The sequence below is a fragment of the Octopus bimaculoides genome, chromosome 22 (genome assembly GCF_046866305.1).
Source record: "Octopus bimaculoides isolate indiv1 chromosome 22, ASM4686630v1, whole genome shotgun sequence".
Taxonomy (NCBI): Eukaryota; Metazoa; Mollusca; class Cephalopoda; order Octopoda; family Octopodidae; genus Octopus; species Octopus bimaculoides.
This window is the reverse complement of record NC_142949.1, coordinates 15,265,071-15,290,222: the sequence shown is the minus strand read 5'-3', so window position 1 is coordinate 15,290,222 and position 25,152 is coordinate 15,265,071. Positions and strand designations below refer to the sequence as shown.

Genomic DNA, 25,152 nt, shown 5'->3' with positions numbered 1-25,152 from the left:
CTTGATAAAACTTCTACCTGCCAATAAATGTCCTGATAAGGTGGTTGTTACTGTCTAGTTCTTGGTCACCCTTAATTTAACAAACCTACAGTTAAAGTTATTGCTACTTTGACTATTCTACATGTCTAAGGTTATTGAGAACTACACTATTTAGAGTTTCCTTTTCTTATTCAAGATGGTATGATTAAAAGATCTAGCTGCTGTTCTTTTATTTTAGTCTTTTACTTGTTTCAGTCATTTGACTGCAGCCATGCTAGAGCACCGCCTTCAGTGGAACAAATCGACCCCAGGGCTTATTCTTTGTAAGCCTAGTATTTATTTTATCAGTCTCTTTTGCTGAACTGCTACATTACAGGGATGTAAATACACTAACATCAGTTGTCAAAACAATGATGGGACAAAAACACAAACGCACATATATATATATATATATAATATAATATATATGACAGGCTTCTTTCAGTTTCCATCTACCAAATCCACTCACAAGGCTCTGGTTGGCCCAAGGCTATAGCAGAAGACACTTGCCCAAGGTGCCACAAATGGGACTGAACCTAGAACCATGTGGTTGGGAAGCAAGCTTCTTATCCCATAGCCATGCCTGCTATGTCAAGTGAGTTCAGAAACCATAAATCAGTTATCCATTTATTTATAAAAGCTGGATGAGAATGATAAATCTGGTGGATATCTGAAAGGCCCAATCCTTCATATTAGTCCATAGGTTAGAATCAAGAGACAACACAAAACAGGAAAGGACAGCTTTGCAAAATATTATTTTCATTTTAAACTGATACAAATATGTTTTGCTTTTTTTTAATGTGTGTGTGTGTGTATGACATTATTGGTAATGACCTAAATTATCATTTCAGAATAATGGAACATTGATGAACTCAATAAGGACCATGAGACCAAGTTTTTTAATGTCCACTTCTCCCTGTTCACATGAGTCGGAGTAAGTTTATTGAAGCAGATGTTCTAAAGTGGATGCCCTTCCTGTCACCAACCCTCACCTGTTTCCAGGTAAGATAATATTTTTCCATGGCCAGACATGTTTTCACAAAATATCAGAAATGAATGACACTGCATTGCTTTGATGGTTTATAACCATCATGCAATGTCAATGAGACACCCTCATACACACACATGCTCCCTGCCTATCACATCTTCACTACCTCCCTCTCTCCCCCCTCTCTCTACCTGAATAAGTCAGGTTTCTTTAATGCAAGACATTATAAAACACACCATCTTGAATCATCTAAGATTTGAAGCAGTTAAGATATTAGTTTCAAATTTTGGCACAAAGCCAACAATTTTAGGGGAAGAGGTAAGTTGATTACATAAACACCAGTGCTTAACTGGTACTTATTTTATCAACTCCAAAAGGATGAAAGACAAATCGACTTTGGTGGAATATGAACTCAGAATGTAAAGCCAGATGAAATACCACTAACAAGCTAACAATTCTGCCAGTTTACCTCTGTAAGAAGTTAAAATGTTTATTTCTTTATTGCCCACAGGGGTCTAAACATAGAGGGGACAAACAGAAGGATTAAGTCAATTACATCGACGCCAGTGCATAACTGGTACTTATTTAATCAACCCTGAAAAGATGAAAGGTAAAGTCGTAATGTAGGCAAAGTTAGAATGTAATAGCAGACGAAATACCGCTAAGCATTTCGCCTGGCGTGCTAACAATTCTGCCAGCTGGCGACCCTAAGCAGTTAAAATATTAAAACAGCAAAGGTTAAATGTATTGAATGAAACTGGAAGGAGTTGGTGGTGTGATTTGAACCACTGAAAAATTCCCTACCATGTTTGAGTGCTGGATTCCAATTAGTCATAAGATTAATTCTGATGGAGAGCAATTCACAGAAATAAACAATGGGCATGACGATAAAGAATTTTGTCATTGTGTGGAAGGAAGTGTATCTCAAAATTATTCTGGGGGGAAAATAGAGTAGACCTGCCAGTAGAAGACAACAAAGTGTGTGATGAGCAGCATAGTGAAATTTGCATCTGCTTTTCAGAATGTAGAGGAGAAAATATGATATGACTTGTGCAGAGAAGTACCAGACAAAGATGACATCCTTTTGGAAGTGGCAATCAAGAAATACTTTCCTGTTTAAATGGTTACTATTATGTTACAGTACTACAGGCTTCCTGCAGACTTGTAGGGAGAGGCACATGTTGTAATGGATAGCTGTGGAAGAAGAGAGCTGGAGGAAGGTCTTGGTATGAATCTTCTTCAAACCAACTGATATTGTTTTGTGACGGAATCCAGCTGAAACTAGTCTAACCAATGTTCTGGAATCAGATGAGGAATCTGTGGTACTCGGTACTTATCAGCACAGTATTACTGATGGTGGGATGCTGATTCTGATGAAGATTTTGTGAAAGTTTTATTTTTTCCAAAGATCCAGGCAGCAAGTGTAGCTATTGTCTAGGACCAGCATCACATACCAACAATCAAAGATGGTACAAGAGAGACACAAGGAACTGGTGTGTGGCAGTATGTGTCAGGTAGTGCCAACATCCCAGGAACAGTGGTATGAATTTTTAGTAAATGCAGTTAAGTTGTAGCAGCTTTCATATTTCAATAAAACTTTTATGGAAGTACCCAGATAAGTCTGCCTCAATAACTTTCAATGTTGTCGTACTCAATACAGGAAATAACTCTCCACAAAGACAATACAGTCATGAGAAGGTGAATACTTGTGTTCTGGAACTTGCTCTCTACATTCTCCGATATTCAACTTTTGAGAGGGTTCACAGCAGAGACACTGATGCAATAATACTTCTCACTAAATTCTATGATATCATTGCTCCAAAGTCACACGTAGAAATAAAAATTTGGTTCAAAACGAGGGAAAAAAACCCCATCAAAGTGATTTCCCTTGATCAGATTGCTTAAAGCTTAGGGATGACAACATACAAAGCAAACAATGGCTCTTAATCAGACAGCACAACAGCTCATAAGTTTAAAGGAAAAGAATATAGTTTCAATACTGAAGATAAATCTATTATTGAAGGATTTAATGAAAAAGTGTTTGTTTGTCCACCCCAGAATTCATAGCTGCCATTAGCACTCCATACCATACAACACCACAAGAGAAAAAAGTTTCAATGTAATTTATCTGCAGGGCTCTGCTCCAATCAATTTTGCATCGATGGTGCCAATATTGATCTACCAATAACAAAGATATTCTGTCAAAGACCAATGATATTGAGAGAATCCCCTTGAGCAATGTCTTGGACCAATAACTCAGAAGGAATGTGTTTCAAAGAAACATCTGCAATAATGCATGGACAAGAAAAACTCCTGTAATCATAGGACAAAGACATAGCTGAAGGATAAAATTGACAAGTAGTTGGTAGAGGAGATTGGTATATTCCCTATGTTACCCACTCTACTCTACAAATATTTTCTATCTACACATACACACAAACACATATGAAGTACATATGCATGGCTGTGTGTGTGTATACACAGTCAGCAGTATTTTATTCATATATATATATATATATATATATATATATATATATATATATATATATATATACATACACACAGATATTGGTATCTTATACATATGTATAGACATGTATGTATGTGTAGCTTTTCTTCTAATTTCTATTATTTATATATAAATGTAATGTTTCTCACCAAATGTTATTAATGTTTTGTACTTGGAACAAAAAAAAAAAAATCTTTGTTATCCCTGGAATGTGAATTAAATAACTCTACTCATTCTGCATAACCTATGATGAATTATCATTATTATTATTATTATTATTATTATAAAAGGCAGAAACGTTAACATGCCGGGCAAAATGTTTAGCGGTATTTTGTCTGTCTTTACGTTCTTGAGTTCAAATTCCACTGAGGTCAACTTTGCCTTTCATCCCTTCGGGCTCAATAAATTAAGTACCAGTTGCATAATGAGGGGAGGGGGGGTCGATCTAATCGACTGCCCCACTCCCTCAAATTTTCGGGCCTTGTACCTATAGTAGAAACAATATTATTATTAAGGGAATAGACTAAATACCTAGTGATTTTTAGTTTCTTCTCATTGTTAATGAAATCATACCAGTTATATAATGAGGTCAAATTAATTTGTGAGAAATCTATTATTATTATTCCCAGAATACAAAATATTAAACACATTCTAAAGATTCAACTCCAACTTCACAACTGAATAATAACAAGCACACCTACCATGTACAAACAATTGCTCTGACAAAAAATACATCACACACCCATTATTTACCTTGAAAGCAGATATGAAATAGCAAATAATAGTTATAGAAAGTATGTTCAAATTAGCAATCAATACAGCATACTTAATGTATATACACAGTTGCTAGGCCAGTTCCCACAGCATTTGTCCCAAAATGACATCTCTTATGGACGTACTGTGTTAAAAACAATAAATATCAAAGAGATGACAATTTACTTCACAGCGGCCCACAAGAACACATGATGTGCTTCAGCCTTTTCAACGGTGTGTACCAATGGTCAGCCACATACTCGAACAAGAATTCATCATCTCTAAATGTTTAGAAGGACAGAGACTGGTTTTATAAGTCCATCTTAAGGTTAACTAAATCCAAAATAAGTTTAGCTGTACGGCAAACAAATGTATACAATAGCAAGAGTTTTTTTTTCTCACTAAAAATACAAAGGTTCTATAAAACTGAAACAGTATCTGTTGTAACCTATTAACAGTCAATGTCCCATTTTTGGGACAGAGGTTTTAAATTTAACATAAACAATATTGCAAAAGACTTCTGTGGATCTTTTGTTACAAATTTCATATTTACAGTATTTACACCATTTCCAATAAGCCAAGTAACAAGAGAAATATAATGAAAGAGTTCTTAGGAAGTAAGAAAAAGTAAAAATTTATAAATGATATTCAGGAATAGCTGTGGTAAGTAGCTTGCTTCCCAACCACATGGTTCAGGGTTCAGTCCCACTGTGTGACACCTTGGACAAGTGCTTTCTTCTATAGCTTCAGGCCAACCAAAGCTTTGCGAGTCGATTTAGTAGATAGGAACTGAAAGAAGCCCGTCGTATGTATATCTGTGTGTATTACGTATGTGTGTGTGTGTTTGTTCCCCAACCATCGATTGACAACCAATGCTGATGTGTTTAGGTCCCTGTCAGCAGTTCAGCAAAAGAGACAGATAAAATAAGTACTAGGCTTACAAAGAATAAATCCTGAGGTCGATTTGTTCGACTAAAGGCAGTGCTCCAGCATGGCCGCAGTCAAATGACTGAAACAAGTAAAAGAATATTCAGGAATGGCTGTGTGGCAAGATGCTTGCTACCCAACCACATGGTTGAGGGTTCAGTCCCACGTCATGGCACCGTGGGCAAGTGGATCTAGTAGGTGGAAACTGAAAGAAGCTCGTCGTGTGTGTGTGTCTTAGTGTCTGTGTTTGTCCCCACCTCAAATAGAGTAGGTACCAGACTTTAATAAGTACTGGGGTTGGTTCATTCAACTAAAATTTCTTCAAGGTAGTGCCCCAGCATGGCCACAGTCTAATGACTGGAATAAGTAAAAGTAGCTGAAGTGTGGCCTTAAATGGGTTAAGTAAACAACAACACTCATACGATGGGGTTGGCTGGCTGTTACTGGCAATCAACAAATGAACAACATTGGATGCAAAGTTACATAGTTATTGATCCACTGATTACAGAATAGCAAGAGCAACAACAACATCACTGCTGTAACTGCGTTGTAGTAAGTTAGACAATTCAAATTGGCTAAGTCTGAGAGAGGAGAAAAAGAAAGTCCAGGGCTGAAACCTGCAAACAGTGCTGAACAGATTAGTGGCAAAAAGGGCATCATGCAACAATTGTACCAATAAAAAATAATCAGACTCCTATCAACAAAATGGGTGGAAACAGGAAAGAAGACCCTCCCCCTGCAAAAAAAAAAAGCAACAAAACCAAGATTGTAGACTGAAATTGATTTCTTGCAATGGAACAATGCCACAAACTTGGAAAGAACAATTATAATCAGATGATTGAATTAACCAAGTGTATATGATTGGTACCTCTATTCTCACTTCCACATGAGATCTGAACTTAGAATTTAAACAGGAAGAAGACATACCCTAAAGAGTTTGGTAGGGGTCATTAGTTAACCACATCTACATATCAAGCGTTTTCGCTAAATTTAATCCTTTAACATTCAGATAACTCTGCCCCAGATGAAATGCTTATTTATTCACATTGTTTTCAATTAATCATGCTTTATCTTAGTGGTTTGAGATTTTGATGATGTGATTCTTTATTTTTAGAATGATATTGTAGGGCAAGTGTGAGAGGCTGGATCTAGTCAATTTGAACATAAAGCAGAATATTTGGGCCTGATAAGGCTGGTTTGAATACTAAAAGGTTAACGGCTTTGATCACTGTCACAGGGCCACTGTTGGTTTACATTTTACTGTGGAGGGAAGGGTACAATTGAATTGATCCCTAGTGCTTAACGGATAGTTTATTCTATTGACCCTGATTGGGCAAGAGGTGAAGATGACCTCAGCCATTACTAAATATACTCTTACAATTCTGCCAAAACCTCATCACTGACAGTAAAGCCTTCATGGGAGTGTATATACAATATATACAATAGCACTTGGGATAGTACAGTTCAGACCTGCTATATTATAAAAAGCAAAGAAACTGTAGGTAACCAGGACACCTACAGGTCTATTGTGAGTTCCAGCTAGTAGTAAGTGGTGGTGGTGGTAGTAGTAGTAGTAGTGGCGGTGGCAGTGGTAACAACAACAACATTGACTTACAAAGCTATGAAGCATTAACTTCAGAAATATCAAATATTTGGAAATGCCATTCCCTAGCAAAATATACCTTTCATTAAATAAGCAGCTGGACTCCATTTTTACTGCTGAATTATCATCATCAATCACAGTATTTTGTCCATTTCTATGTTCCATGTTCAAATTCTGCCAAGGTAGACTTTACCTTTCATCCTTTTAGGTCAATAAAATAAGTACCAGTTGAATACTGGGGTCGAAGAAATCAACTTAGCACCTCTCCCAAAATAGCTGGCCTTGAGCCAAAATTTGAAACCAGTATAAAAAACAGAACACTAATTCTAGGGAGACATACAGCACATATATAACAGGAACAACAGTTAGCTTGACATTACATTTCTCAATACTAACCAAGTACACAGAGTGATGGACAACTTATATGACATCAACATCAATTTTCTTTGTTTTTTGCAAGTACAAATGGTAGATACATAACCAGAGATGAAGATAAGAATTTTATCTAAATTAATCTGGAACTAAACAACAGGAGTTCATTCTTATATTTTTAATGCATAGATAGCTGTGAAGAACACAGAAAATGGATCGTATGTGTGTGTGTATACACATACATACATGTGAAAGTGTGTGGCCTAGTGGCTAGTGAGTTGCACTCCTGATCAGAAGGTCATAGGTTCAGTTCGCAGGTCAAGAGTTCAAACAAATAACTTCATTTCATGTTGTTTCAGTCTGCTCAGCTGCAAATGAGTAACCTTGCAATGGAACAGCCATCCAATCAGGAGAAGTGTTGGCCTTCTCGCCTAGCCAGCAGTGTGGCATTATTCGAAAGCTAAAATGATGCAAAGCACATTGTGACCAGTGAATTATAACGACATCCAATAGCCTGGTCGATTACGTGATCACACGATATATATACATACATGCACACATACACATGGGTGAACAATTGAAAGAAACTGGCATTCAACACACTTGGCAGAAGTTTCATCCATCATCCATCCAGCCATCAATATACATATATACACACACACACACACGAGGTGGTGCTGAAAAGTTCCTGGCTTTAAGAGTGTAGCAAAAGGCCTGGTTGGAGGCCCAACCTTCTGAGTTCTTTTACAGACCTCAGAAAAACTAAAGGACCACTGCAATAAGTATGTGAATCTGAGAGAAGGATATATTTAATGAAATCATAATTAACTGATCCTCGTGTATTTTCTTTTATCCAAAGCCAGGAGCTTTTCAGCACCCCCTCATATACATACATACATATATACACACACACATAGATAAATATATATATATATATTTATCTATGACATACTTAACGTTATGGGGTGGGGGCAATATTTTCCCAGTCAAATATTGCAGCTACTGACTTTTTTTCTGCAATCTACATCTGATATGTCATATAGATAAAAGATTTTAACTAAGAGCTACTTCTCTTGCTAAACATGTATGTGTGTATGTGTATATATATATATATATATATATATATATATATATATATACACATGTACATACATACAAATATATTCATTATATCATATTATATAACATACCATGAATATATATATATATATATATATATATGAACAACAGTGAACATTATAAGTTAAGTCAGGTGATCAGTTAGGGATTGGTGACTGAGTATACAACAATGTATGCTACCTACTTAACTGCCTACACACACACACACACACACACACACACACACACAACCCAACGTAGCAGTAGTCAGTGACTGACATCGACCACATATACACACACACGCACGCGCCTGCAATAACAGACTTGTACATACATGAATTATTTGTGACACTGACTAAATGCTTTGTAGTTTCTATGACGAGTTCAAATCACAAGCAAATTAGTTTTTCCTTTGTCACCCACCTTGGTTAATAGAAGTACCAGAGATCCAGTAGAGTAAATAACAAACTTTCATTTATTATTATTATAATTATAATTATTATTATTAGTCAACTTTGCCTTTCACCCTTTCGGAGTCAATAAATTAAGTACCAGTCAAATACTGGAGTTGATGTGATTAAGTTATCTCCCTCCCCACAAATTCCTGGCCTTGTGCCTATATTAGAAAGAATTATTATCGTAATTATTAAGATCAACTTTGTCTTTCATCCCTCTGGGTTCTATGAAATAAATTACCAGTTTTATTTAACCCACATATCTTAATCAATTGACATTGCCTTTTCTATGCTGACATAGGGCAGACAGTTTGACAGGAGTTGATGTGCCAAAGGGCTTTGGCAAGCTCCAATATCTGCTTTGGCATGGTTTCCACAGCTTGATGTCCTTCCTAATGCCAACCACTTTACAGAGTGTACTGGGTGCTTTTTTTTTTTTTTGTGGCACCAGCACAGCTGAAGTCACTGAGTACTCACAAGACAAAACACCTTCCCTCAACTGAGCAGAGTGTAGTATTGAGGGATATGAAAGTATTACAGAGGGACACTCACACACACAACACAATCCATTCATTCCTCTCAACAGATTTTCAGCAAGAGAAATCTGATCAAAAACTCTATGTTGTATACAGATTTTGGTAGAGTCGTGTCTCTTGTTTTACCAGTTTGTAACTGTTTGTAACTTACCCACTTCTATAATCAGTTCTTTTCCTGTCTCATTGACACACTTTACACCCACTCCACATTCCCATATAGGGTCAGGGCATTTCTAGCCCTCTCTCACGCACACATATACAATTTCACATAAAAAGCACATGCACCCACTATATATGTCATCAAATGTATTACAGATTAATTAATTAACCAGCAATAATCAATGTAATATTATGAAATGCATTTTTGATGCAACAAATTTTATACACACAATTATATACTATATAGAGAGATCCTGACTCTGGGTGACCTTGTCATAACTCGATAAGCTTCCTCCATACTGATTGGTTTTTTTCACTTGAGTTTGCCATAAAAAATTCCTTTCCACTTCATATTCCTTTTTGCAAATTCTTTGTATTTCAGTCTAGGTCTTCCATGGTTTTTTTTTCCCCTTGCAAAGTTGGGAGTATAGAAATTGAGTGGAGAGCCTGCTGCTGTCCATTCTGTGTACGTATCCCAACCAACATAAATTTCTGTCAATGAGGATTTTCATCACAGGAGGTAGACCAGCACACTGTAGGATCACTTCATTCCAGATCTTATCAAACAGAGTGATATTCATAATTTATTGCAGCTGTCTCATCAAATTTGCATCTAACTCATTTACTTGAGCTTTATAGACTGTCAAGGTTTCAGCTCCATACATACATACATATATATATATATATATATGTTGAGTATGGTCAAATTGTTATTAAAACTATATGCCACTCCTAGTAAATGCGTTGAATGCTACTTTCTTCTGTTTGTTCACTTACTGTGTGTGTGTGTGTCCTTGCCTAACTCTCACTCCCCAATCCTATCCAGTTGGGTAACTTTGTACTTCCTCGTCAGCAAGACACCTATATCTGTCTCACTATAACCTTTTCATCTTCACCTCTTTCAATGCCTCCTCCCCTCTTAAAAGTTTTTGTCTTGCAAGGTACTTGGTGATTATGCCAGTGCAGGTGCCACTTAAAAGCACCCAGTCCATACTGTAAATTGATTGGTGTAAAGAAGGGCATCCGGCTGTAAAAATCCTGCCAAAACAGTCACAGAAGTCTGGTGCAGGCTTCAGCCTGGCTAACTCTTGTGGTACCGTCCCACCCATGGTAGCATGGAACACGGACGTTAAATGATGATGATATATATATATATCGTTGTTGCTTTTCAGAAAACGAAAAAATAGTTTCACCATTCCATAAAAAAAACCCATTCTACTACACGTTGACAATTTTTGATACCTTGGCATCTGAAGCAGTTAGAGTTAGGACAGTTTGACCAAAAGAACCAGCTATTGCAAGTAAAAATAACTATAGAAAAAAAAAACGTATTTGGCCAAATTTGGACATGCAACGGTTTAACATAATAGCATCATTTATATATTTTTTTTTTTTTTTCTTTTCAAAGTTTCAGCTCAGAGCTGCGGCCATGCTGATGCACCACCATTGTGTATATATATATACACAATGTATATATACAATGTATGTTTTTACTTCTTTCAGTCATTAGACTGTGGCCATGCTGGGGCAACACCTTGGAGGAATCCCAGTACTTATTTTCTTTTGAGCCTAATTCTATCAGTCTGCCCTTGCCAAACCACTAAGTTACAAGGATACAAATACACCAAAACTGTTGTCAAGCAGTGAGCGAGGATAAATACAAAAATGCACACACATACACACAAACACACACACAAGAGACTTCTTTCAGTCTCCATCTACCAAATCAAAGGCTATGGTAGAAGACACCCAAGATGCCACACAGTGAAACTGAACCTGGAACCATGTGGTTGGGAAGCAAACATCTTACCACACAGCCATGGCAGTGCAACTTAAATGAACTTTGACAAATAACCAGCATTTATATATATATATATATATATATATATATATATATACTACATATGTGGGAAATTCTGTCTGTGGGTGTGTTTGTGGAGTTGTTAGCTAACTCTCCAACATCATTTTATCGATTTTGATGAAACTTGACATATAAGTAGAACTCATGTCTGGAAACCTCACAGCATACTCAGATTTTTGGGAAAAAATCGATAACATGGCCCCTGCAAGGGGTCCTTTTATATATCTAATATATTTCATTTTAACAGCCAAGGCAAATAACCCATTCATTTTCCTAAATTATTTGGTATAAATCAAATTGAGTATGCTGACTTAGTATTTGAATTGTTAGAGTTATTTTTGCAATTTATCGAATACAACCCTTAAACAAGTAAATAGTATTTTCCTAAACAATAGATCCACTTATTTCAGTTAGTGACTTATTTACGAATATACCAACACTAGCGCCCCTGAGGGTAATATTCTCTGGAACACACAAAAGCCCTTTTCAGAGTTATTTACTTTGAATTGTTATTATCTCATGTCTGATTAGCCTCTTATTACGTAACATGCTTCAAGATTTTAGCATACATACCTTAGTATTTCCTCCTAAGTTCTATATACTCTGGGAACACATTAAAGCCCTTTCCGGGGCTACTTTATTTGAATTCTTACTATCGGGTAACTAATTTCATGTTATTACATAACTGACTTAACAATTTGAGTATTCATAACTTATTGGGAATTCTTAAAACCAAGATCCTGAGTAAGACAGTTTGGTATTCTCTGTAAATGCACAAAAACCATTATTGTTGTTATTGGATTAGCGAAACAATTATAAGAACAGAACCAAGGGATAAAAGCCCCCCGCTTTCCCGAGAATTACCGGGTACGTCAGCTAGTATATATATATGTGTATGTATATATATATATATATACATACATATACACACACACACACACACACACACACACACATATATATATATATATATATATATATATATATATATATATATATATATATATATAATCAATCCATACATGAACAAGCAAGAAAAAACAACAACACGAGGACATGGAATAAGTACAATGTTATTGGATGCTCAGGAAAGGAAAGAAAAAAAAAGAGGATTTCACGTTTTGAGTGGAGCTCTTCATCAGAAATATAAAAAAAGTCCAAAGAAGGGAAGATGGAGAAAGAAAATCGCCAACGATACACACACAGTCACATATTGAAATGACCGGAAGAGAAAGGGTGAAGAAAAAGTTCTTTTCAAAGACAGGAGAGTGCAAGAGAAGGAGGCATGTGTGTGTGTATGTGCATGCGTGCAAGTCTGTGTGTGTGTGTAATGATAGCACATGTATGTGTGTGTGTGTACATGTGGGTATGTGTGTACGTGTGGGTATGTGTGTACGTGTGGGTATGTGTGTACGCGTGAGGTTGTCTGTGGAGTAACTGTACTTTACTCTTTGTGTGTGTGTGTGTGTGTGTGTGTGTGTGTGTGTGTGTGCTTGTATGTGCATGTGTCTGTGTACATGTATAATTGTGTGTGTGTGTGTGTATGTATGAGTGTATGCTGTGTATGGGGGTATGTGTGGGTTCATTTGTGTGTGCGTGTGTATATATATGTGTATGCATGTGAGTGTATGTGCATGTGTACATGTGAGTGTATGTGCGTGTGTATTTTGTGTGTGCATGTGTATGTGTGTTTGTGCATGTGTGTGTGAACGAGGGATTGTGTAGGGGTTATAGGTGCGTTTTTTTGCACGTGTATGCATGTGCATCCATGTAGTTGTGTGCATGTATGTGTGTATGTATGTGTGTGCATGTGTATACATGTATGCGTGGGGTTGTGAGTGTTAGGTATGTGTGCATTCATGTGCGGGTGTTCATGCGTGTGTGTGTATATGTGTCTATGTGTATGTGTGTGTGTACGTGTATGTATATATTGTGTGTATGTATATGTATGTGTGTGTGTGGGTTGTGTGTGGGGATTGTGTAGGTGTATACAAGGTGTGGTCAAAAAGTATCCGTCCTTGATTGTTTTGGGCACAAAATAATAATGCGTGACCAAAATCCGCATGGGTATTAGTTCCTTCCTGAGCATGCACAAAAGTTTTCATGCCTGTAGGTTGCACCATTCACCTGCAGTGATGTGTTGAGTACAGACATGAAAAGAGTGCTGTGTGATTTTTCTTTTTGAGTCAAGATGACTGAGTGCATTCAGCAAAGATACTGTATCAAATTCTACCAAAAACTTTGGAGATGATGCTATGGGAAAAACACAAATAAAGGAGTGGTACAACCAGTTCAAAGATGGCTGCACCTCAGTGGACAGTGAGCCATGTTGTGGCAGGCCACTGACTAGCAGAAACAATGAAATGATTGCAAAGGTTTGAGGAATAGCTCTACAGCATCACAAAAAAGGATATCCAGAAATGTTTCCAGCAGTGGCAAGAATGCTAGCAGAAGTGTATAGACTCTCAAGGTAAACATTGAAAAAGACTAAATCAAAATGGTGAGTTTATTAATATTACTTGTATTTTGGCCAAAGGTCGGATACTTTTTGACTACACCTCATATGTATGTATTATAGGCATAGGAGTGGCTGTCTGGTAAGTAGCTTGCTTACCAACCACATGGTTCCGGGTTCAGTTCCACTGCATGGCACCTTGGGCAAGTGTCTTCTACTATAGCCTCGGGCCAACCAAGGCCTTGTGAGTGGATTTGGTAGACGGAAACTAAAAGAAGCCCGTTGTATATATGTGTGTATATGTTTGTGTGTCTGTGTTTGTCCCCCCAACACTGCTCGACAATCAATGCTGGTGTGTTTACGTCCCCGTAACTTAGCAGTTCGGCAAAAGAGACCGATAGAGTAAGTACAAGGCTTACAAAGAATAAGTCCTGGGGTCGATATGCTTGACTAAAGGCGGTGCTCCAGCATGGCCACAGTCAAATGACTGAAACAAGTAAAAGAGTAAAGAGTATACATGCATATATATATATCATCATCATCATTTAACCTCTGCTTTTCATGCTGGCATGGGTTGGATGGTTTGACTGAGGACCGACAAGCTAGGAGACTGCACCAGGCTCCAATCTGATCTGGCAATTTTTCTACAGTTGGATGCCTTTCCTAACACCAACTACTCTGAGATTATAGCGGGTGCTTTTTCGCATGCCACCGGCACGGGGCCCAGTCATGCAACACTGGAATCAGCCATGCTCAAATGATGCTTTTTATATTCCACTGGCACCGGAGCCAGTCAGGTGGCACTGGCATTGGCCATGACTATGATATCGCTTGACTCAACAAGCCTTCTCAAGCACAGTGATTGCCTGACGACTGAAGGGTACTTTTAAACAGGCCAGTTATGTGCCACTAGCATCAGCCACAGCTATGATCTCATTTGGCTTGCCAGCTCTTCTCAAGCACAGCATTTCTCCAAAGGTCTTGATGGCTTCTCATTGCCTCTGTGAGGACCAACGTTCAAGGTGGTGCTTCACCACCTCATCCCATGTCTTCCTGGATATACCTCTTTCACAGGTTCCTTCCACTGTTAGGGTGTGACACTTCTTCACACAGCTGTTCTCATACACAACACATAGCCAAACCAGCACAGTCATCTCTCTTGCACACCATATCTGATGCTTCTTATGTCCAACTTTTCTCTCAGGGCACTTACACTCTGTCATGTATGCACACTGACATTACAAATCCAGCGGAGCATACTGGCTTTTATATATATATATATATATATATAAAACAAAATAAAATGAGATTGTTTGTGAGACATTTAGTTACATCATTTTACATATATTTCATTAACAAAGTTTTAATTAATTACATAACGTAAATTACATAATCAAGATTTGTTGTTGAATCAAAGACATCTAACTTTTATAAGTCATATTACTGGATTGAAAAAATGTTGAAATATGCCATTGATTTTGTCATCTTTTAAATCCTGTAATGTTACTTATGAAAGTTACACATCTCTGATGATTTGACTATATCTTGATTATATAACTAATAATCAGCTACTGTTAATGAAACACACATAAGATGGTATAACTGAACATCCTACAAACAATCTCCTTTATATGTGTGTGTGCGTGTGTGCGTGCGTGCGTGCGTGCGTGCGTGCGTGTGTGTGTGTGTGTAAAAGAAAATACTGAACTATTTTTCTCATTTGTTGAGAGAACAATGATTCCATACCACTTCATTCTCCACAGCTAATAAATAATTGTAGATTTATCTACATTATGCTCCAGATATTCTGAATCATGCTGTGTTCTACATAAATATCAATTGGCTAACAATTAATTGATTGTATTCTACATAAATATTAAGTGACTTACAATTTGCCAGGCTGACATAAAATATGCAAATTAGAGTGGCTGTTACTATTCTATCTTGATAAGCTACATATAGTGATTTAGATACAAAGTTCTCTCAGTAGCCAAAGAATAGTCGTACATCTCTGATGGTGAGGAACAATTATCTACATTTTACATGTTATAGGTGTGTGTGTATGTGTACATATGTATACAAGCATGTGTATATATATAAATGTATTTATGCATATTCATCCATTTAACATAGGTGTGTACAATGTGAAACATGCATATTATTTATAACACACTGAAATTATTATTACATGATGAAGGCTGTGAAACAAATGTAATCTTAAAGATAACAAGTGGTTAAATAAATGTATTCACCTCCCATACTTCCCGACTTGTTAATTATGTGTGTGTGTGTATATATATATATATATATATATATATATATGTACATAAATGATGATGATGATGATGATGATATATGTACATAAATATGTATACATATTTATGTATGCATACATATATATACATATACAACATGTGTGAGTGTGTGGCAGCTTTTTTTACAGTTTCCATCTACCAAATCCACTCACAAGTCTTTGGTTAGCCTGGTGCTAAAATAGAAGACACTCAGGTTGCCTTACATTGAGAGTGAACCAAAACCATGCAGTTGAGAAGTGAAATTCTTAACCACAGACATGCCTTTGTACACACACACACAAATACAAAAACAGACAGATATGTATATATGTACACATATATATGTGTGTGTGTGTGTGTGTGTGTGTGTGTGTGTGTGTGTGTGTGTGTGTATATATATATATAATTATTACAAATAAAAGGGTAAAGGATTATTAATTTATTAATAAATTAATAATTAATAATTTTTACCAAGCCCTTCGGTATGTAAACACCATTATCAGTGAAGAACTTATTTAAAAGACTGGTTAGTTTCGTTATTTTTTCTTCTTGTTTTGCCTTTGTGAGTTACAAGTATTGCTATCTGTTGGAGTTTCAGCACTTTAGCTGCTATTTCTGAACTTCGGTATGTGATGAAGCAACTGTTGCTGATCCCTTAATTATATATATATATATATATATATATATATATACATATATGTATATACATATGTACGCATAGTTAGAAGGAAATGATGAAGACAATGAGCACATACACACACATTTTTACATTTACATATACACAGTCACACATATATGTTCACATATGGCACCACAATCTAGACTTACAGCTATGAGTTTGTGTGTGTATATAATGTTATCTATTGTGTTCTTTCTAAATATATATGTGAAATGATTATCCAATGTGTAGTTAGATAAGTAAGGCTGAATAGACAAAAGATAATGAACAGCGAGAGTCAGCAGTATCCAGAAGATTGATTAGAAAGAAATGAATGTGGATGTGTGGATGTGCTTGTTCCTCTTCTCCCACACATTAAACAGACATCCCACACTATTCTCAATTGTACAGCCATTACACAAGAGAGAGAAATAATAAAACATATTTTTCACCAGTAGTAGTAGTAATCATAACACTAAGAACAAGGATATCTTTTGATATCACACACAGAAGAGATTTGATGTTGTTTAACCAAGTCATCCCTGATCAAGCAGAACTATGATTAAAAGACATTCCAGCTGTGGACATACCATCTTGCATTCAGACATTGATATCTCAATCACACAGCATATAATCTCTCTCTCTCTCCCCACACCACTTCTTTTATTTATTTATTTTTTGTTAATGCTAGTGAGGTACAATTTGACTGTTGTTTTCAATAGACCAAAAAATCATGCTGAGGTTCCCTGTTTCTGCTTTAATGCTATATTTTGTTTTTTTCGTTAACTTTACTGCTGCTACCGCTGCAGTAGTTGTTGATGAAAAAAAAAGGAGGGAAGTCAGAAATATGTATCTACAGTGGATTGTTAATTCTAGCAACTATAATAAACACGTAAGTAATTGAACTGAGAACACAGAGGCACTCTCACCACCCACTCTTGTTCCCTATCCAGACACGCTATTAGAGACTCTTATAGAGAAAAGGGCAGCTTTCTTTAGAAAAGGAGTGGATTCTGATTGTTATTTATTTATTTCTTTGGATGAAGTACAAGGTCTGCTTATTTTAGGGAAATCTGTGTTAAATACAAAGTTGCAAGATTAATATTATGAACTATAACAGGTTGTATTAGTTGCCCTCAAAATGGAAACATTGCTAATAAATCAAAACACTGTATGAATTACTTGCAGATTGATTCTGATTTACTTAATCGATAATCTGATATTTAATGGGAATCTTATCTTTAAAAATATCAATTTTTAAGAAACAGGAAGCTCAACTTATGAAAAGGAAAAGTAGAGTGGAGTCCTGATGGTCACCATGGTCTGCTAACTGCAGCCCAATCTGGCAATACTAACATGTTTTTGCAGATTTGGGTTAACAAGATTTTAATTTTGACAGCTCAATAACATCAAAAGGAATATGTGAATGTGATGATGTGACATGCATGCTTTTCTAAAAGGTATCATTGACTTAAGTCAGTGAAATCGTTCTAGATATGAAACGGAATCAAAGTTGTCAACTCTGGTCACCAAGAACTTACATCCTCGCACCTTCTCCACAATATGTTGATGGTATAAACCAGCAATTCTCATACAGCACATCATCATCATCATCATCAATTAACGTCCATATTCCATGCTGACATGGGTTGGATGGTTGAACAGGATCCAAGGCAAAGGTCTGCATTAGGCTCTGTTGTCTGCTTTGACAGGGTCTTTACAGCTAGATACCTTCCCTAGCACCAACCATTTTACAGTGTGTACTGGGTGCATTTTTCATGGTACCAGCACTCATGAGATCACAGAGTAACTCCCAAGATAAGACCCCTTGACTGAGTGGGAGTGCAATATTGAGGGAGATGGCTCTGTGTCAGGTGTTGAGAGATTAAGTATAAAAGAGGAACAGGAACTGGTATCTTGTTGTGGAGGAGATACTATGGGGGGTACCTCAGCAGGAAAGGGAAAAAAGATGGTGAAAAATGAGGTATCAAGGATTATCTTCAGGATACATGAAGGCAGCAGATAAAGTGAGATTAGGGACAGAGAATCAAGAATGGCTGAGTGGGCAGGTAAATTAACGAGAGTGTGAAGTGTGATGACAGACATTTGAGAACATTTTATACAATTTACAAAACAATCCTAGAAACCAACCCTACATTTAACTCTGATTTTAATGAGATATTAAATGAAATAACATGAGTTCTAAACACAGAATTCACAAACATAAACAATCATAAAATGATTCATTTTGAAAATAGTGAATACCATTTTTGTTTTTGTCTGTATAAAATAATTTAAATCAAATTTTATGAAAAGACACCTTATGTCACAGAAACCTGGAGTCCTGCAGGACTCGGTTTAGGGAGCCTTCCTTTGTAAGGACAATTAATCCAAACTCTGTAGGTTTAATCAAACCAGGAGGAGTGAGAGGCAAAGCAAGATGTGACAAAATCTTAACTCAGAACCAGAAGGCATTCTGTTTCTATTACTTGGTTTTTGTTTTTTGTAATATAGCAATGATTTTTTTTTTGTAACAGAGTACAAATGCATTATGTACATTTTACCATTAGGAGATATAGGCTGCTACAGTATTTGTGTCTCTCCTAACAGCGTTAGCAGTGTAATGAAATATTAAAACATGTTGCACTTTCAACAAGCCAGATGCTTAGCTATTGTTCTCTAAAGCAAGCACCGTCAATTGAAGCTTATAGGAGGACATACAGGTACCTGCTACCTTTACACTTCCTATTGACTTTCAACAGCAGATTGCACTACTTACTCCATGCAACAAGTCTAACAATTTATTATAGATAATGATTTGCTACTAATATCTGACAAGTTACAGACAGGCTTTGCTCTGCTGAAGATCTTCCAAAAGAAAACAAAAAGAATAAAACCTGCTGGGAGTTGTCGCCCATATTCTCCAATACCATTGATTAAATAATGTTTTTTTCTAATGCCTCATACATCATGGAGTTTAGTGGAATATCTCATTCCTCTCCAACTTTCTAGAACTTTTTTTTTTCCAAACTACCCTTCCCGACACTTCCTTACTCACGACAAAAAATATTTTTTAATTTGTCAAAATTATTTCACAAAATCTAAACAAGCATTGAATTAAATGAGAGACAGGCAAAATATAATAAGCAGTTGCAGACGACCTTTGTAGTAGTACACCGAGAAATTACGAGACAATAGCAGAGCTACTAATGGTTATCTTTTCTTATACCAATAGAGTGAGTGAGAGTAATTGAAAACTACATCAATGTGTGTGTATGTATATATATATATATACATATACATATATATATACACACATACATACATGCATATAAACACACACCTAAGCAAAGAATTTAATCCACAATTTCCAAACAAATAGAAAGGGAGATGTTCTGAAGAATCTCTTTGCCTGTCACTCCAATAATATAAAGACTGTCAATGTCTGTTCGGTTACTTATTTGTTCACTAGAAAATATGGGTGTATTGTTGTTGGTGTATCTTCAAGATGGAGCAGGCTCCTGGTTAAAGACATTCCAGCCATGACCATCCATTCTTTTCTTTCAGTGTGGTACATCAAGGATTACAATGTGTGCTAAGTCTTTCCTTTCTTTAAACCGATAGTATGTGACTTGAAGAAAACCTGGCTACCATTTCCAGGAGTTCAAGAGACCACATAGAAGCTTTATCAGTAGCTGATTGTGTGTGTGTGTGTTGCAGATACCTTAACACTGTTGATGAGTTTTCTGGTTAATTGTGACTGAAATGTGAATTCAGTTCTTGTTATTAACTTATATCCAGGACAATCAACAAAGAAGATAGTTAAATGGCTAACCCTGACCATGAAGACACTAGTAATTAACTATTTTATTTGACTTGTGTGACTAGAATTAATATACATGCCTGAATATATGTCTTTGTGTGTAGGTGTGTGTTTGTGAGGAGACAGTGGAAAATATATCTGCTCATAGTTCAGGTGAGCTGATAAAGTTTGTTAAAACCCACTAACAACAGCAACAATGACACTGTCAAAAGCACGAGTTTCTGACTCACAGTTTGACAACAAAGAAAATAATAATAATAATAATCTTTTCTACTATAGGCACAAGGCCTGGAATTTGGTGGGAGGGGACTAGTCGATCACATCGACACCCTCCCTCCCGTGTTTCACTGGTACTTATTTCATCAACCCCGAAAGGATGAAAGGCAAAGTTGACCCCAGTGGAATTTGAACTCAGAATGTAGCAATGGGTGAAATACCACCAAGCATTTCGTCCAGCATGCTAATAATAAGTAGTAGTAGTAGTAGTAGTAGTAGTATAGGCATATATACCTACACATTATATCTATGCATGTATTTATGTACAAGTACCTTTTTCCAATTTATATGCATGTCAACATACAATATAAAAATAGACTATTTTATTGCATGTCCCATTAAATGACAGCCTCAAACAACAGCCAGAACCTTCGTGTTTAGTAGCAGTTATAGTAGTAGTAGTACATATAAATGAACATTCTTCCTTAAGATGGAGGGAAAAAGGAGGCGTGGTGACGTTCATGCTTTTCCATTGGCAGCATCAATGAAGCTAAAGTAGCTACAACTAGCAATTAAAATCATAATATTGTGTACTCCAAGAGACCACATCACCCACACGTATGTGTATGTAGGCATGTATAGATATATTTTAGGCATATTTTATACCACATATGTATATTACATTCCATAGGTAGAATGTTACATTTCTGTGTATTGTTGTAAGTCAAAGCTGAAATGAGTTGAAGCATCTGATTAAATATAGAGTCCTGTTACTTACTGGAGGTCAGTGATCACATTTAGTGTAGTCAGCTGAGAAATTTTAATAAAATCAAAATTAGAGAGAATAGACTAATAATTAAATGTAGACATGAAAAACAAGGGAGACAAACATGAAATCTTAATTAAAACTAATTAGAAAATACCGAAAACAATGTTGTCGATGCAATGAAGGGACCAAGTTCAATCTACACAACGTAACTAATCCTGTTTCAGTGTTATTCGGTCTCTTCAACTAAATACATTCTCTAACTAATGCTACTAGGCAAAGACAATTTGAAGAGGAGGAGGTGTATTTCCCCTCCAATATTTAATATAGAACGTAGTTTAGCTCTTCTAGGTTCTTTCTTGTTTTGAACCTTGTTCAGGTCAATTGTTACACTTTGTTCATGAAGTATTCTGTAAATGGAGTCTCATTAATATTTAGATATCGGTTCAATAACTTATACTGTTATAAAAAAAAAACTGTCCATATGTTGCAACAGTTATGTAAATAAACACACGTATTTGAATATATTATTCATATTTACGTGTGCAATATTGACGGTGGGGAAGAGTTATACGAAAAAAGGCACCAATATCTCTTCTATTTCAAATATCTCTATATGTAGTAGTAGTAGTAATAGTAGTAGTAGTAGTAACAATAATAATAATAATAATCCTTTCTATTATGGGCACAAGGCCAGAAATGTTGGGTGTGGTGGTGGTGGGGGCAAGTTGATTTCACCGATCCTTGTACTTGAGTGGTACTTATTTTTATTGACCCCTAAAGCATAAAAGGTGAAAATAAAAAAAAACACGACGTTCGATCCACACTTGAAGTAGAAAGATGATTGTTCAATGAAAAATTTTAATGTCTCCGATAAATTGTTTTTGTTTGCTTTCCTTTTTCAAAGATCGTCATTAAATCATGTCATTCCTTTCCTATGTGCAGAAATTATAATAATTAATAACAACAATATGTTTATTTGTTACAGTGACTAGTAAGAGTATTGTATTCACAACATAATACGAATAGTGTTCAGTGCTTCATGTAGAGACGATATATTAATCATCATAATAATAATTCTTTATAATTTTGGCACAAAGTCAGCAATTTCGTGGTAGGGAGTTTAGGCAATTACACTGATCCCCAGGGTTTGCCTGATACTTATTTCAGTGACCGCGAAAGGATGAAAGGTAAAGTCGACCTCGGCAGAATTTGAGCTCAGAACGAAAAGACTAGAATGGGAAAAATACCGCCTTGCGGTATTTTTTCCAATTCTTTAAATGATTCTGCCACACCACCGCCCTAATGATGAAGGTGGTGGTTGTTCTTATAATGATGATGGTGCCTATGATGACGCTGTCCTTATTTTTACCACAAAGATGAAGTGACACTACAAGAACAGGTTACAAAATGCAGGATGTTTGAAATAATAATAATCTACTTAGTATATATAATGCAGCATTATTGAAGAAATATGTCGAAGCTGTTGAAAAAAAAATATTTCGTTTTCTTTGGTATCTTTCTATAATAAGGTCCACTCGACATGCTAGAAATAACAGTCAAAATCTCTCAAACCGCACTTAAGAAAATAAGGAAGAGATTGGACTATCTTTAATCATATGTCCGGTCGATCAGGATTGACCTATGGCTAAACAACAAATTGGACATGCAATAGAAAACTTCTATGCGAACGCTTGACCGGCTTGAAATAACAGCTTAATTTCCGTTAACTCATATCCCATACCCCACCATCTTAAACGAAAAGAAAGGAAGGACACGAGTGTAATGTAGCCCTGGTGACAGTATAGCTGTAATAAATGGAACCGATTTCATCATTGTCTTGCTCGAGTAGGGTTGAACGGCCTGGGGTTAAACAACAAACAAACCAGCAAGTGCTGCAACGTCAACACTACCTCTATCACCCTTCTTTAACATTATTATTATTATTTTGGGTGGAGAGCTGGCGGAATCGTTAGTGCGTCGGACAAAATGCTTAGCAATATTTCTTCCGACTCTTTATGTTCTGAGTTCAAATTCCGCCAACGGTCGATAAAATAAGTACCAGTTGAGCACTGGAATCGAAGAAATTGACTATGCCCCTCCCCCGAAATTTCAGGCCTTGTGCCAAAATTTGAAATCATTATTATTGTTATTATTATTCCATTCGTATGTCGATGTATTAAAGGAATAACAGGAATCAAACGGCGGCGCATTACTAAAACCGGAAAGCTAAAAAGGACAAGAGATGTCCTGGGTGGGATTTGAACACCAACAATAAACAACGATTCCCAACTCGGATTACAAAACAACAAATGTTAAGAAATATATAGTCGATTATATTGATATATCGACCTCCACACAATAAGCTAACGGGTAAATAAACAGTAGCTAAGAACACCGAGGCGGTATCGTCATCGGGGGTTGGGTACATTGTGGGGGTGGGTCGTAGCTTCGAAACAAGTGGTTCTCCTTTCGTTTTTGTCTTTCAGATAAATAAGAGAGGGTGGATGCTGAAAATGTTGAAGTCTGTGTGATGTATGACTTCAATTTTATTTTTTATATATCCACCTACATACGGTATTGATTCATCGATATTTCTATTAGAGAGAGAGAGATAGATAGATAGATAGATAGATAGATGTGTGTATACATGCGAGTATGTGCGTATATTATATTATATATATATATATATATATATATATATATATATATATACGTATGTGTGTATGTATATATATATATATATATATAGATATATATATATATACACACACACACGAGTGAAAGCTAATGAGAAAGACCAACAGTTGCTGCCATATTTCATACGCACTCATGTATACACACTCAGCTGACTGTGTGTATATATATATAAATACACACACACACAACACTGCCGTATCTTTTACATATTAATATTAAATAGAAATGAGACATAAGTGATAAAAAGAAAGTAATAAACTGAAACTCACCGCAAATGGATTAGCAGCCTCCGGATCTGCAAACGGATTACTGTCAAATCCCGACATAATGTCTCGATCTTTTTATCAAATTTTAAAGAAATCAATCACTTCAAGATGGAATAACTAATTAATATCAATACTAATATTAATAATAGTTAAACAAAAAAAAACGAGCAGTTTCTTCTAACGTAATAATAATTTTCCTTGGACAATTATTTTAATTTCTCGAGGATAGGTGTGTGTGTGTTTGAGATTTGGAGGTGGTATGCTTTGCATTTGCTGTGCTTGTTATTATTATTGTTATGAATATTCCTTTCAGGCTGGCTCTTAACTCCGCCAAGGAAACGGCGAGAGACAGAGAGAGAGAGAGCAGAAATATCCTCCTCGGTTGTTCAAATCCAAACGAAGGAGGCCACAGACATAGAGACCGTAATGGCGACTTGCTCTCTCTTTGACTCACTGTCGGGCTTGACGCATGCGCACTGCTGTCGTCCGAATGTCAGTCGCTGCCAGTTATCAACACGATCGCCAATCGCTTCATGTCACCTTGAACACCAATAATTACAGTTGGATATTTACACGTCACTCTCGTTTAGTTTTTTTTTTCTTTTTTCTTGGTTGATGCTGCTCTTTTTTTCCTCTTCGTAATATATCTTATCTGGTTAATATCCAGTTATCTATCTACACGATCGACTACTAAT

The 25,152-nt window shown here is 36.2% G+C and overlaps 1 protein-coding gene across 6 annotated transcripts in view; it reads right to left on the bottom strand.

Annotated features, from left to right (window-relative positions):
• The window catches only part of LOC106875112 (secretory carrier-associated membrane protein 1), a 125,727-nt gene extending 100,818 nt beyond the window's left edge, over nucleotides 1–24,909 (bottom strand). For all 6 annotated transcript variants that reach the window (XM_052975700.2, XM_052975702.2, XM_052975703.2 and 3 more), the window contains exon 1: nucleotides 24,461–24,909. In XM_052975700.2, the coding sequence (XP_052831660.1) occupies nucleotides 24,461–24,517 (57 nt within the window). In that variant the 5' untranslated portion in view covers nucleotides 24,518–24,909. The remainder of the gene's footprint in view (nucleotides 1–24,460) is intronic.
• Between the last annotated feature and the right edge of the window lie 243 nt (nucleotides 24,910–25,152).